This window comes from Dermacentor albipictus, chromosome 8 (genome assembly GCF_038994185.2).
Source record: "Dermacentor albipictus isolate Rhodes 1998 colony chromosome 8, USDA_Dalb.pri_finalv2, whole genome shotgun sequence".
Taxonomy (NCBI): domain Eukaryota; kingdom Metazoa; phylum Arthropoda; class Arachnida; order Ixodida; family Ixodidae; genus Dermacentor; species Dermacentor albipictus.
Window position 1 is genome coordinate 96,323,970 of NC_091828.1, and position 15,024 is coordinate 96,338,993.

The 15,024-nt window shown below is 46.1% G+C and overlaps 1 protein-coding gene across 3 annotated transcripts in view; it reads right to left on the minus strand.

Annotated features, from left to right (window-relative positions):
- Positions 1-1,386: 1,386 nt before the first annotated feature.
- Positions 1,387-15,024, minus strand: part of LOC135912902 (retinoic acid-induced protein 1-like) — a 66,839-nt gene continuing 53,201 nt past the window's right edge. For all 3 annotated transcript variants that reach the window (XM_065445499.1, XM_065445500.1, XM_065445498.1), the window contains 3 exons: positions 13,060-13,153; positions 11,974-12,023; positions 1,387-4,482 (listed from right to left, as the gene is read on the minus strand). In XM_065445499.1, the coding sequence (XP_065301571.1) occupies positions 4,459-4,482; positions 11,974-12,023; positions 13,060-13,153 (168 nt within the window). In that variant the 3' untranslated portion in view covers positions 1,387-4,458. The remainder of the gene's footprint in view (positions 4,483-11,973; positions 12,024-13,059; positions 13,154-15,024) is intronic.

Consider the following 15,024-nt stretch of genomic DNA (forward strand, 5'->3'; position numbering starts at 1 on the left):
CGGTGGTCACGCAGATCATGCCGAATACCCATGGTCCACGATCTGCAATGCCGCCGTAATTTTGGCGGCTCGGCGGAACGTTGTCGCCCGTCATCAGGCGGCCTCGATTGTATTTTCGCTTGCCGCGAAGGAGGCATTCATCAATTTGCACAATCCTCCCGGGGCCACCGAGTGGGGGTCGCGCCAGCAGCTCGTCCCGCACGACCTCACGAGCGTAGTTCCTCCAGTCGGCGATGACATGGTCCGACAGATTAAGCAAGTCGCCGGTCATCTCCTTCATGAGCCACGTGCCTATGTTTTTGCTCACGCAGTACATGAGCCAAATCACTTGCCGCCTGCAGTAAGCGACGCTCACTTCGCCTTCTGAAAGCCCAGTGCAAAAAGCAGGCGATCGTGCAAAAGCCTAGTGCAGAAACCAGGCTCACATCAATCTGCGCTCGAAAAAGCGATCGCATAACAGCCTAGTGCAGAAACCAGGCGCACACCAATCTGCGCTCGGAAAAGCGCGCGCAAGCACGTAGCGAGCCGCGCCAATCCAATCCAGAAGCCAAAGAAAAGGGGGGAAGTAATGTGTGACACTAAGTTCAGAACTACCAACGTGTGCGCGATCGTGGCGGTTGCTTCGCAGCGACTCCTCCAAGCCGCCTTCCCTGCGCTGCAGGGAAACTGCAATGATTAGTACCAGTACTAGCATGTGTTAAGAGAGAGAATAAAAGGTAGATTGGGGTGGTCCCCAGTCCAGCGGCCTCGGCTGTCCCTCTCGCTCGGTTGAGCTGGACGGCGCTGCCTCCCATTGCGGTGTTGTGGGTGCGAGGTCTGGTCTGGTGTGCTTGCGTAAGCCCATTTACTGTGCTAGGCGATGCGTATTCATCGCAGCATGGGTATAGACTCGAGTGGGGATACGAGTTTTGTTTGGAGTTACGCCGAATCCGTCCTATTCGGTACTAACCGGGCTACCCTAAACTGTGTTTCACAACATTTAAATGGTTAAACTGTTCTTATTGAACGTTGGGTAGAAGGCTTATGTGGATTAGGAAGTGGCCTAATCTGTTCCCGCATTTGCGATACACCATTTTAGGTATTTATTCTTCACAGTGGACTTGTACCACCGTGACCTTAAGGGACTCTTGACTGTTCTCAGAATCAGAATCAAAATTTGTTGTTAGAATTTGGGTCAAATTACACGTATTTAGTATGCAGGAGGAGGTCCCATAGTGTAGCCAGCACCCATGCCTTCCTTATGCCCAATATTTGTAACATGCTGGTAATGGCTAGAAACATTTTAGATGTACTTTGTCGTATCAAGGCTTGAATGTACTACACCAGCTAACTGCAATCACTGCAACTTGAGCTAGCAATGCGCAGAAGGGCGATAAAGAAAACGCATTTTGGACAAGCTTCATCTCTGTTTATTACATCACAGCCTGCCACCACATTTGTATTTTTCACGCTTTGTTCTCAGAGCAAGCAAACTATGTACACCAACCGAGTTGCACACAAAACGACATGTTGAATGGCAGCTGCAAATATCGATTCCCACTTCGTGATAAACTAACGCATCAAAGGGGGCCACATTATTTTGGAGAAGAGGGGAAAGGAGTTTTGCAGAAGAGGACCAATACAGCACACACACACACATGCACACAAAGGTCACTATCATTAGTGGCACAGTCTCTCTCTCGAAACAACCACACGGCTCAAGTCGTACTGATGCCATCATTGAGGAAACGTTTTCGCAGCTTGGAAAATACAATCCAAAAACAAACGTAAGAAGCTGTGAAGATACCACGACATAGAGGGAATGATCTTTTGTCTTGTCAAAAAACAAACCGGAAGCCCGGACGGTCCATTTCAGCACACGGGGGTTGTTTGCCGGCTGTCAGATCTATAAAGTCTCGACAGCACGACCCCACACAGCCACGACGAAAAACTCGACCGAACTCGACGGTCCCAACACTTGTTGCGACCTTCAAAGATGCACTTTTCCCTTTTCTGAAACAAGTTGGCTCCCACCGGCCTAAAGTGTTGTGTGTGGGGGGGAGGGGGGCAGGCAGAAGTTAAGACTGACCTGAAAACACCTTGAAGCAGCAGCAGCGCAGGCTGCCTCAAAAAAAAGAGAATGCCTTAGAAACCAGAGATGGGTTTGTAGACAAGCAAGTACCATCAACTACACCACACTGTAAACAACTTTTAGCCATTTATACTATTCTTACTTTGCAGCTAGACCGAAGGGCCCTTTCCAAAAGTATGCGGGCCACTGGAGCTTCACCGTGCTTCGAACAGTTCAGAATCTTCCAAACTTATCTTGAACATTTCAATGCCATGCAAGCATACTGTATGGCCTGCATACTTTTGACAGAAGCTGCGCATTGTGGTTTGGGCAGAAGGGTAGGCAGGGAACAGATGGTACTGCACGTCGGATTATATACACAGCTAGATGCGTACGCATTGATGGTGTGTTACTAGACTACAGCAAACCCCTAAGCTGACAATGACCCTCCCTGTCCCATTGCAAGATATCTAAGCTTCAAAAGTGCTTCAACATTAGTCTAAACGAAAAAACAAATTTTGGCACCATTCCGCTCTTGCAACATTTTTCTTCTACATGCCCAATCTTGGCAGCATTTCCATAGACAAAACTGCCTGTATGAGGTGTGACAAAATCCACAAGAGGTGCCCCACGTGAACTTTGCAGTGTTACTTTGAAAAGACATGGCTTTCAACCTACATGCACACACTTGCAGTAGTCCCTTCCAAGATACAATATGACAGCAAACATAGCATGGGTAAAGAAAAGAAAAACAGGAAAGCAAGCACAATTCGGCACAAGGATAAGCTGTAATGACTTTGACCGGAAAAAAATATGCTAACGGCAGTGCAACTGTACACTTTGTCAAAATATGCACAAACAGTTACAAGCAATTGCAATGTCTACACTGAAAATAAAACAAAAGGCTGTGTACTTACATTTTACACACTGTCATTGCGATGTTTCCTCTGCTGGAAATGCATTTTATGTCGTGAGGCAGCCGCTTCACAGATCACCCAAATGGCAGACAGAAGTAAAAAAAAACTTAGGTAGTCACAGACCATTCCTCAACATTCACTAATGTGTCAGCACAGCTCCAATCACTATTTTGGCAACTTGCGAACTTGTGCGAAAAAAGAAAAAGAAGAAACACATTCTCACAGGGCATGAAAATTCAAGTTCCATGTTTAAATGATCTGTACTCGCAAATCACCTTACAGGACCGCCGTCTGCTGCTTGCCACATTCGGCCATCACAGAACTTATCTAGGAAAAAAAAAAAAACTTGCACAGTAATATTTACAGCGTTTACAAGAAAAGAATCCTAGGGGACACAAGGAGTATTCCACCCACCCACACCATTAAGAATGGATAAGAACGGTCCCCGGAAAGTAAATTTCGCCTGCCGGGCCTGGACTGCCCGTTCCACCAATAGTCTTTTATTGACGGAAGCACTCCACAAACTTGCACACACACAAATGCAGCATCTGTTACCTACAGGACACGGCGGCAAATGCCACCATGGCGAGGCATGTCGACCAATGCACAACTTCTGACTGTCTTCTACACGGAAACACTCACACGGATCACGCATCAACACAATAGAGCAGGCTGTGTGTATTTAGTCAGCCACAGAAGTCTACAGGACACGGCTTTTGAACAAAAGCCAATTCCTCTTAACATTGGACATACAGTCTCCAGTTTAAAATTTCAGTCTGCACTAGTTCTTGCAGCCTACGCGGCGATTCCTTATATTAGAAGCGCCATGCCTTAACGGAGCAGAAATTCATGTCTCGTGTAGCTAGTGTCCCACAACCTTCTGTGGCCAACTGTACAGTATAGATCACTTTAAAGGAAAACACCTATGCATTCCGTGCTTAATTAAAGCCAAAGTATGCGCTGAAGGGGGTGGATTATTTTTCACACATAGATGTCCTGCCTAGTGCATTATGTCGGTCGCTTCGTTGAGACATGGTTGAAATATTGCAGGACGTTAGGTGTTCCCTTTACGAGTGTACCATACTGTACTTTCGCTGACAACAGTAACCATGAGGACAGACCATTCCTGCAGCACCACCAATCGAGAGGCAAAGAAGAAGAAGAAAAAGAATGGGACAAGTTTGAGCAGATTACGAACGATGGCCTTGTTGGGACAACCACGCAGTGCCCCCTGGAGACATTCAGTGAAAACCAAGCTCAGCCACTTTCTCCACAGCGTCTATCTCTCTTTTTTTTTTACTTCTGTCTACACTGAACGCAGGGAGTAGTGGGAGGGTATCTGATGAGGTTCCTTCCAAGCCTCCCACAGCTGGGAAACGGTAGCAGCCCATGCCTCTGCAACAAGACTTGGCAACTTGTTCAAAGCAATGACACGGAGGTCTTGCTACAGAGGTCGGAAATCATTCGTGTTTTCTTTCCACCGGCGACTGCTTAGGAGGGGCGTGCGTTTGGTTTCTGAAAAAAAAAGAGGGGGGGAGGGGGGGTGAGCAGGTTTGCAACATCACAGATGACGTTAAAGGTGCAATTCTTGTTAAGCAGTTGCCAACAGTGAAAATGAAAGGAAAAATTGTCATCCACCTAACTGTAGCATGAAGCTACAGAGAAAACAGTAAGAGTTTCTCAAAAAGCAAAGCTTTGCAGTTTAACTCTTTCAAACTTATCGCGCCATAGAGCGTAGATCGCTATGGATCGATAGTTTTGAATGCCCCACCAAAAATAAAACTCCCTATTTACGGACACCTGGCGCCATCTGGCCAGTAATAGAACTGCGCATTTTCTTTCTTTCTTTCTTTTTTTTTTGAGTTCCGGCGCAAGGGCTCCTAAACAGAGTTTTTGCAAAATGCCGTCGAAAACACATCGCGCGCTGCTGAAGAAGTTTTCTCAAAGTGATTCCGCTGCTTCTGATACCGATATTCTTGATATGAGCAGTAGTGAGGAATGGACAAACTTTAATAAAGGTCCTGCAGGACGCACGTCAGCTCGCAGTAGGCGTCTCCCACGCAGGTACCACCAGGGAGTGAGGAGTCCATAGAGGACACTGGATCATATGATTTCGACTCCAACAGTGCTGATTCGTCTATGCAGCCCAGACCTTCAACTAGTGTGGCAAGGTAAGCATAGTTTCGGATGTCAATGTTATTGTTATACGGTGCGCGTGCTTTGTAAGTGACGACACCTGTTTACATTTTTATACATGGAGACGATATTTTGCCAAACACACCAATCCGAGTCAAGTTCTCACCGAAACGAGCACCTGGAGTACAGCTGGACGTGACGTGCCGGAGTGAGACGCGGAGGTTTCTCAGTGCACTGGACATGTTCATGATGTTTTTTACCGCTGACACGATTGCCACTTTCTGTGCACACACCAAGTATGCGAGGATGAAGATTCTTGAGAAGCCCAGCTATGCTCAGCCAGATGTCTATTTGGCTAGAGGTCACGCACCCTGAGAGGTTGCGTTTCGTTGCACTGTTGATTTACATGGGCATTGTGCAACTACCTCGGCTCCATTTGTATTGGAACACCGGCACAATCTACAGCAGTCTACTCCCAGGGAAGATCATGAGCAGGAAGCGTTTCTTGTCCCTGCTTGCTTTCTTGCATGATTCGGACCCTGAGGATGATAGTGCTGCTTCAGCTGGCAAACTGCGGAAGGTATTTATGCTACTTCGACAGATCAACAAGGCGTCGGCACAATTTTTTCAGCCGTGGGAAGCCATTTCAGTCGATGAAAGGATGGTGAAATCTAAAGCACGCTCGGGAATCGGGCAATATATTTGTGACAAGGTGACGAAGTGGGGTTACAAATTGTGGGTTTTAGCCGAGTCGGAAACTGGATACATATTGCAGTTCTTTGTTTACATGGGCAAGCGGGAGACACCAGGACCGCATGGATTGGCTTTTGATATAGTCAGTAAACTTTGTGATAAATATTTAGGACAGGGATACAAAATTTATATGGACAATCTTTATATTTCGAAGGACCTTTTCAAACACCTCCTTCAGTGCAAAACGCTGGCATGTGGAACAACAAGAAAAGATTGTCAAGGCTTCCTTGACGATATGAAATATTCAAAATGGAATAAGAAAGCTCAACGTGGAGACATTCGTTGGGACAGGGAAGGAAACGCCTTGCTTCTTCAGTGGAAGGACCGTTGGTCTGCAAGCCTAATGAGCACCATTCATACAGCCAATGAACATGTCCCTGCAAAGAGACGTGCAAAAGTGGGCAACAAACGGAGCGAGAGGACCATAAAAAAGCCCTTGTTGGGGCATGAGTACAATGCAGGTATGCTGGGCATTGACAAATCTGACCAGATCTTTGGCACGTACAATGTCCTTCGTAAATGTGTGCTCTGGAGGAAAACACTCTTTTTCCAGTGCATAGATATTGCTTGTGTAAATAATTTTATTCTATTTCAAGAACATTGGAAAGAACATTGGAAAGAGCACCCCAATATTCCTGCGCTACGTCTGAATGCCCACTTTGACCAACTTTTTTTCCGAGAGATGCTCATCAAGCAAATTTTGAATCTTGATGATGATCAACCAGCCAGCATATCTTATCTGCCACCCGACTGGGTTTGCCACAAGCCTCACAAGGTTGACAACCGAAGGAACTGCAAGCAGTGCTGTAAGAACACCAAGAAAAGTCAAGACAAATGTTTTTTGCAGCACCTGTGAAGCACACCTTTGTTTTACCACTACGCATAACTGTTTTGCCGATTGGCACATGTGTCATGGGCACTGAGGTCAAAGGTAGCTTGAAAATGTACTTTTTTCAGGAAGTGTACCTGAGGACACGAACAATCATTTGTATATTCCAGCTTTTTTTATTTTATATGTGGTGAAGTACAGCAGCAATTTTGTATCTTCGCATGTATGTTTTCCTTCCTTTTCTTCAACTTTCAGAAATAAGATACCAAAAATGTGGCAGTGGTTACTCTGTAATTTATTACATTGGAAAGCCAAACTATCAGTTACATTTTCATATACAACATGAACAACATATACTGCTTTGTGGCACTGCCATTCTCCCCACAGATCATAATGTATAACAACTGCCGAAAGTTCGAACACCTTGCAACCTCTCGTCTGATTTTTCTGACACTTTGAGCCAACTCGATCGAGAGCACTATGCATTGACTCTGACCGGTGCATGGTTCGACTTGCTGAACATCATTTTTGTTTGGAACGGAGCCTCCTTGCTGCCCCACGAAGTCGCACTACTGCAAATCTCCGCTCATCATCGTCGTTTCTGCCTGGTTTATGGCTACAGCCATTCCTACAGCAGTTCCGGTCTCAGCTTAGTAAGCCATGTCAAGACAATCCAGCAGCTGTTTCGTTTCTTTCTTCATGCACGATGCTGCGAGTAGGCCACGTTTTTCGTTTGTGTGACTGGTGTCAGTGTGTCGCTTGCTTTGCGTGCTGTGTCGAGGTTGCGGTGATGCTACGCGGCACATGGAAACATCACGTCAAGTGTCTAATGGCGCCGACAGTGCCCGCGCAGACTGTGCTGGGAAATGCCGGCAAGCGGCTGCCGGGAGGCCTCGGATTTGTCGCCTTCCAATGTGCTCCCCACTGACACCGAAAATGCTCTGCCGAGACCTGCGCAGCGGTTGCATTGCGATTCCGGACACCATCTCATTCGACAGTTTCACAGGTGCTGATAATGCTGTACTGACATGCGCTGCACTCGACGATGGCGAGATCATTCATCATTCTGCTGCGCTGCCGGACGATAACTCCGAGTCGGAAGATGACGCACCATGTGCTACGCTGACGTCACATGCAGAGCGTGCACAAGCAGTGACTGTGCTTTCAGTTGCCTATAGTGACCGTACGACCCTCTTCGTGATTCAGGCTTATCTGATTGCACGTTAATGGAACAGTGTGCAATGGCGCATTCACGATTTCTTCAAGCCTACTGCCGAGCCCGAATAAGTGCGTGGAAATAAAGGATTTTTTTTTTTCTTAATGTGCTTTTTCAGACAACTTGTTTATTCGGACATTTCTGCAGTCCCTGTGAGCTCCGAATAAACGGTCGGCGATTGTATACCCAATGTCCATCGTCAAAACTCTCAGAGAGCATGTTACTGCAGTCTTTGAATATGACCTCCGAAAGGTCCATTGTGCGTTTGATATTTCGCATTTCTCAAATGACACCACAACAATTGCAAATGGGATGCTGGCACATGCCTGTGCTAATGACTTCTATAGCTAGTCCAGCCACACACGCATGCAATTCTCTATAATGCCAAAAACACGTCCTGCGTCTCATTTCCGCTAGCTCAGCAAGTAAAATTATCTTTCGTAATCGAAGACTGAAACCAGTGCGCCGTCATCGTTACCCTAGCATACATGATGCGTAAATGGGATGCGAGAACTGCGTCTGTCGACATCTTCGACGGCAATGACGATGACGCTGGCTATGCTGGCACTGACGGTAGGCTGTCGTCAATGCTGTCTCGATTTTGTATCCAATTTTTATTGGAATCAGGTAAATACTGTAATCGTTCATTGTGAGCTACCATGTTCGATTGAAATTCTTCCTGTGGCAGGAGGAAAATAGGAGTTTTCGGCAGGGGATGGTGTGTGTTCGACGTATTCACTGTTGTTTAAGTTTCGCCAAGACAGACGCTACCACTAAAGAGGTCGTGATTGGAGTCACCATAGGTGCATGCATGCTGGCCCGTCAAGTTTAAATTATGTGGCAAAGGTCAAACTTAAAATCAAAATAACGAAACAAAGGAAGTTCCTGTAGCAGATGGCGCCCACGCTAAACCACGGCGCCGCGGCATTCGTGCGGTGAAAAAATATCTGCAAACGCGCGGAAATAAAACCTTCTGGTGCCTGACTGTGGCGAAAAACGAAAGAAGGACCCGAACTGCTAAATTTAGTCCTTTAATTTCAAATAAGTGCTCCAAGAAAATAACTCAAGACAGCATAATGAGGGCTTGATCGCCTCGATTCCGCGTGTTTACATTTCGTTCGTTTGCGCTCAATCGCCGCGCAAGCCTCGGTGATTGCTTACACTTAATCCCGTATGCTCTGTGAAATCTTTTGCATGTAAGTGTGCTGCGTACACATAGCGGTTGCACTGAACGAAGAAGTCGTGTAAAAATGAAGGCTGACATGCCGCTTGGACCGGAAAACTTTCGACATAACGTCGCTCAAACGTGCGATTCTCAAAGCGCGCGACCCTCACGGCAACTAAACAACATCCTGTGTGTTTGTGGAAACGAGACGCCAACATCTTCTTGTTGCTGAGTGTGTCTGTCGTGTAGCGATTACACGACGACTGCTGTGTCTTGTGGTTCAATGCTACGAGCCAGTGCAACTGTCGTGACATGAAGAGGTGGTATGGATCGTGTCAGCATGTCTCCTCGATCGTGTTCGGGCTGCCAGCGCGATCTGATCTCGCGGCACACCAACGTCGAGCGCAGTCTGTGCGCGTGTGTGAATGTGGTTGACTGTTCTCGTGAACCGTGCGACGTCGCCGCATAAACTGGAATCATGACGCGCATTGTTGTGTTTATCCCTTTTCGCCTCCGTGCACCGCTAAATCCCAGTAAGAATTAGAGGGCCCTTATACGAAACGCACGCGGATTGACCCAGCTATTACTGCACTGTGTTTTGCTGGCAATCCGCGTATCGCTTGTGGCGTTTTTCTTATGTTCATTTGCAGTTGTGTGTTTTTCATCAGTAAAATGGCATTGCCGATTACTGAAACATCTTCGAGTGTAAGGGAAACTTGGAAGGAACGAGCTCGCAGCTGTATGTAATGTACTTTGATATACTGTATTACGCTTTATTATTTGACGGCCAGTAGCTGTGGCTATGCAGTATTCATTTTAAAAAACAGAGTAATGCAGGCACTTAGCAATATATTTATTCACATATGCAATGCACAAAATACGATTACGATATTGGAAATTACATTTTGGACATGTTGTAAAGCGCAGTTAACAACGCGCGCACAAACACAGGAAAGTGTAAAAGTAGAATTCGCTGCTGAAGTTTATTTTTTATCGCACGTAACGCAATGCAGATATTTGTCAGCGAGTTAATGCGCTTCTGCCCCACTATTTACTTGCATGCTAGGTCATACTGCACTTGCTTAGTCAACAGGCTCGTAATGCACTAAAATCAGTAATCTCCACAAACTTCGGCCGTCAACATTCATGCGCGCGAATGAAATAATACTGCAGCTCTGCACACACAGGTGTATACTTTCTCTCGCACCTTCGTGTCGCTCTACGTTACTTTCCTCGCATAGTCGTGCAGTTACAGACGGTTCAGCCTTTCCGTCCATTTCTATGCAACCAGAATTACCTTCTGGTTAGGTTTTGTTTGCTGCGCGGGATGCAAAATAACTTCTTGCCGTCCTCCGTCTGATCTCGGCACCCATCCGCACAGCAACAAGGCATTTCGGTCCTTCGCATCCTAGGTCATGCCGATCTATTCAGCGGACTCACAGCGAACTAAAATACATAATCTCCACAAACTTCGGCCCTCAACATTCATGCACGTGAGTGAAATACTATCACCGGTCGACACACGCACGTGTATACTTTCTATGGCACCTTTGTAACGTTGTATGTTACTTGCCTCGCATAGTCGTGCTGTTACCGACTGTTCAAAGTCCGTCCGTGCAATTCTGTGTAACCATACTTTTCGTCTGGTTAGGTTCTGGTTGCCGCGCGCGATGCAAAATAACTTCTTGCCATCCTTCGTCCGGTTTCGGCACCCAACCGCACAGCAACAAGGCATTTCGGACCTCCCGGAACGAAATTATCGCAGCGATGTGCAAAGCACAACAGGCGAAACGCGCGCTCTTCGCCCGGCGCGCAGGAACTTTCATGGCGGCAAAGGGGCGGAGCAAGGTCGCATGTCACTGATCAGCCTATCGCAGACGTTGTCGGCTGGATCAAAGCCTGGCGGTACTTTTAAATGATTGAGGGACTTTAGAATGGTCTGCACAGTGCAGCCACCTGGTGGCACAGAGCTCAACCATACACAGCAGCAGTAACTAAGTGTATTATTCTTTACTGCTGGTGTGTACTTTTTGCGAGAGTGCAATCATCAACACGTTGTTTTTATAAATGTTTGAAATGTTTTACACTTGGTTAGAGCAATATTAGCACTTTGTGTGGCTGGTTAAGCGCTGCGCATACAAGTGGCTGGACCGTGCAGACCGATCAGGCCGCTCACGTACGTCTACGCTAAAGTTCCTTCATCAGCTTGAGTTTATGCCTCCAGCCATTTGCCGAAATCACCAGCTTGCCTGTGGTTACCGGAATACCAGTCACATTCGGCAGTACGACAGAATGCTTGCAACGCAAACTGCTTCGATAGCTCTCGCTTGAGGTCGACGGCCAAGCGGCTAGCTAAGAGGTTTCGCGTGGGTGGGGTCGGGCTCCAAAACAACCGGAAGTGGATGATGTGACGTCGCATCGTGACGCAAAATCAGTGAAGGCGGAGCTTAGCCCCGACCACTCGGCGAACGAGTTGAGGAGGAAAAGCATGGCTAGGGAGGAGGGTAACTTCTAATCGCTTGTAGCTCCATTAACACGTAACGCTTCACTTAAATTGTGGTGCGAACGTTCTACTTAAGCTGTACCCTACGCATCTACAAAATTTGCCCGAACCGTTTCAGGGGCCCTTTAAAGGTGATTTAAGGTTGTCGACCAATAACACGGACAAGCTTGATTATGCGGACGGCTCCGTGGCACCGTGACTGGTCCCGTAGACTAACAGTACAAGGGCGACTATCCAGTAGTTGCCAACAACACCCAAACCACAGGACAAGTCAAACCAAGCCACTAAGTCATAAAGATTGCATTTGCAATCAGTGCGATTTGTTGTGAGTGAATGCAAACAAAAACAATGACAAAGAATTCCTCAGCATAATGTGCAAACTTGGAAAGCAAACCCGTACTAACCTTGTGTTTGGAGCACACGATGGAGAAGTTTTCAGTGTCCAAATAACAACCTGATTGGAAAAGAGAAAAAAAAAATGCACAAATCAGCATTCAACCCAGCTATACTTCTGATAAGCAAACACCAGAAAGAATTTTCGTTTTCTACAAGACATACAATGAAAGCGGTGCATCGCCATTTGCACTTCACTGGCCACAGATGCCAAGCACACAGGTGTGGTATTATCTGTTAAGGTGCACGCACACTAGTAAGAAAACGCGTGGCGGCGACAAAATGCAGAGGCAGCAGAGCGGCCAAACCAACTGGCGGCGAACCGCTGCGGCAGTCGCGTGACAACATGCAAATCTGGCATCCTCTTTTTTACTCTGCGTGTAGGTGCCAGATGTCGCATGCTCTTTCCTTCATCTGCTGACACATTGCTACGATGTTTACGGCCTTCGTCATTCATTCTGAACGTGAGCTACGTCTCATGAAGATGACGACGTCGTTGGCACTGATCATAGTTATGTTGCTGTGCTCCCTTCTGTTATGGCATTGCCATGTTCAAAAGACAATGAGAATGCTGAGCGTCGTCTCTGCATCCTTGTATTCAGGGGCCATCTTGTCGTACAGAATCAGATATGATGTACTGTCTCCAAAAACCTTTCCACAGGGATGTCTTGGTTTACGCTCATCATTGCAAAGCCAAAACAAGCATGAGCGAGAGCTGACGCGAGCAGATGATAGTACGAAATCAACAGTGCGGCTGACATCACATGCAAGTATGAATGGTGGGGTCTCATCCGTGCTCTTGGGACAAAGGAACGACAGCACAGTAGTGCAGACAATCACAAGGGCATTTATTGCACCTTTATACACTGATGCCTGGTAGCCGATGGGTACGCGGTAATGGGTAATGCCATGCCGACGGGCACGCGACAAATCGAGGCAGTCAGTCAGAATAGTGAGCGAACATGTACGCACCATTGTGGACACCAATGCCTGATCGTTTGTGTGTACAGTCATGCTAATAAGCTAACTACTACACTAGGCACTACGAAAGGCACCACATGGAAGTGTCTCTAGTAATAGCGACACTGTTACAATACCTTTTTCTACGGCACAGAGGTAGTGGTATTTTTCGCTGCAGCCCCGGGTGATGCAGCCCAGAGAAGCACCGACGAGCTTGCACTTGCAGCATACCTGCAACAAGGGAGGGAAAACAATTAAACCCTTCTGCGCAATACACCTTGGTGCTAACCAGTGCTGGTGGCCAAGCCATGTGGAGATTTACCACCCGCACTTTGCTTTCCTTAATTCTCTTACAGTTTTCGCTGCAAGTTCTTCTACGACTAGAACAACCTGTGGTGAATGGGGCCGTTTATTAACCCTTTGAGGGTCGATTTGTTTCGCCATATGCGACTGCCTAGGGTTGATTTTTTTTATTGCAGATTCCGATTTTTCTTAGGGACTCATTTTGAAAAAAAAAAAAAAAATTACCGTAATTTTTTTAGGGTGACCGTAAAGTGAGAAAAAATATTTTGAGTTGGTATATATGCACTCTTCATTCATGAATAACAATAAAAAAGCAAATAAACTTATCAGAATGAAAAATTTTATGCATGTTTATGCACATAGTTCAAGGCTTTGAAAATCCGCACACGAGAATATTTCGCAAGCCTCAAATGTTCCTGCTCTTACATAAAGATGTACGTCCATAGCGTAATCGAAGTGCGTAGGTGCACGCACTCAAGAAAACTGTTTAGTTGTGAGCCCATTAAAAAAAAGCAACACGTGTGACAAACTTCCGCTAATCTTCATCTTATCGCCAACCAGCTAGAGCAATTACTTTTCACAAGTCTTAAAAAAAAAGAAAAGAAATGGAAATGCACGCACGGCGGCATCCTTCCTATGCGCACCCCTGTGAGCACTAAACGAGCGAGAAACAAGCGGTCACCCTTTGAGCGATTAGTAACGAGAGAGCCATCACTTTTGCAAGCGGAACAAGCCGAAACTGCCCACGAAATAAAATCCAAACGGCCGCTCGCACGTGCGCGCGCCAATGCACGAGCGCTAGTATATAGACGCGCGGGAGTGAACTAGTGCTAAAACAAACCATGCAACAAAAACCGAGAGAGGGAGGCCCGCAAAAAAAATTCCCTGTATCCCTACATAGTGGCAGCACATGACAGAAAAGAAAAAGGAAATTGGCGTGCTTTTTAAACGTACAGACGGCGCCGTAAATATACAGCATTGACCATTTTCGGACTTGTTCGCGGCGCCGTATATTTACGTCATTGACTGTCAAAGGGGTAAAAGCCGAAGCAGCATTTATCAATAAATGGTATAGTTAAATAACAGTATATATTAGGCCATCATCATACATGACGCAGAGAATGAACCATAGCTTAAAACTTAACGAATTTCCTTTTAAGGGCGATGCTTTGCTTTTCGCTATGTTTTTTTCACTGGACAATAAGGGAGCGGAATGTGCTTCTCCCACAAGCTGGATACATAGTGCAAAATGGCGATTTTTACCATGCTTTGTATATTTGAATTAGATGAAAATTAGTTTTTTTTTTTTGGTTACGTCCCTTCTGCTGTAAAATGCCTGCAAAGGTGAAGCAGGTACCTGATAAGTAAATAAATGGCGACAAAATTTCACTCTGGTGTCAAAGCAATTTTGATAAAGCCGTAGGGCTGCTCAATGACAGGTAAAGTCTTTAATTATCACCTAAGCAGATGACGCAAGCACATGGTGGTTAGCTGATACAACACAAAACATGGCCTCAGATTGCAGGGCGATCTCGGTCATGCCAAGGAAATGTGCTGTTTCTCAATGTACCGGTTTCTGCGTCATTTCTACTGTTGCCGTTGCCGTTCTACTTACTATTACTATTTCTTATGTTTTTAGATATCAGAAACACAGCTTTCTCCCTTATTTTTTTACAACATACCGACTCATATTCCAAATATAAGATTTCGCAGAAAGACTCCTCTATATCTGAAGTATCTGAAACTAGGCTCTACACACATGAAACTTTTGCTGCAGTTGGCCTTTAAAAAGAATGCTT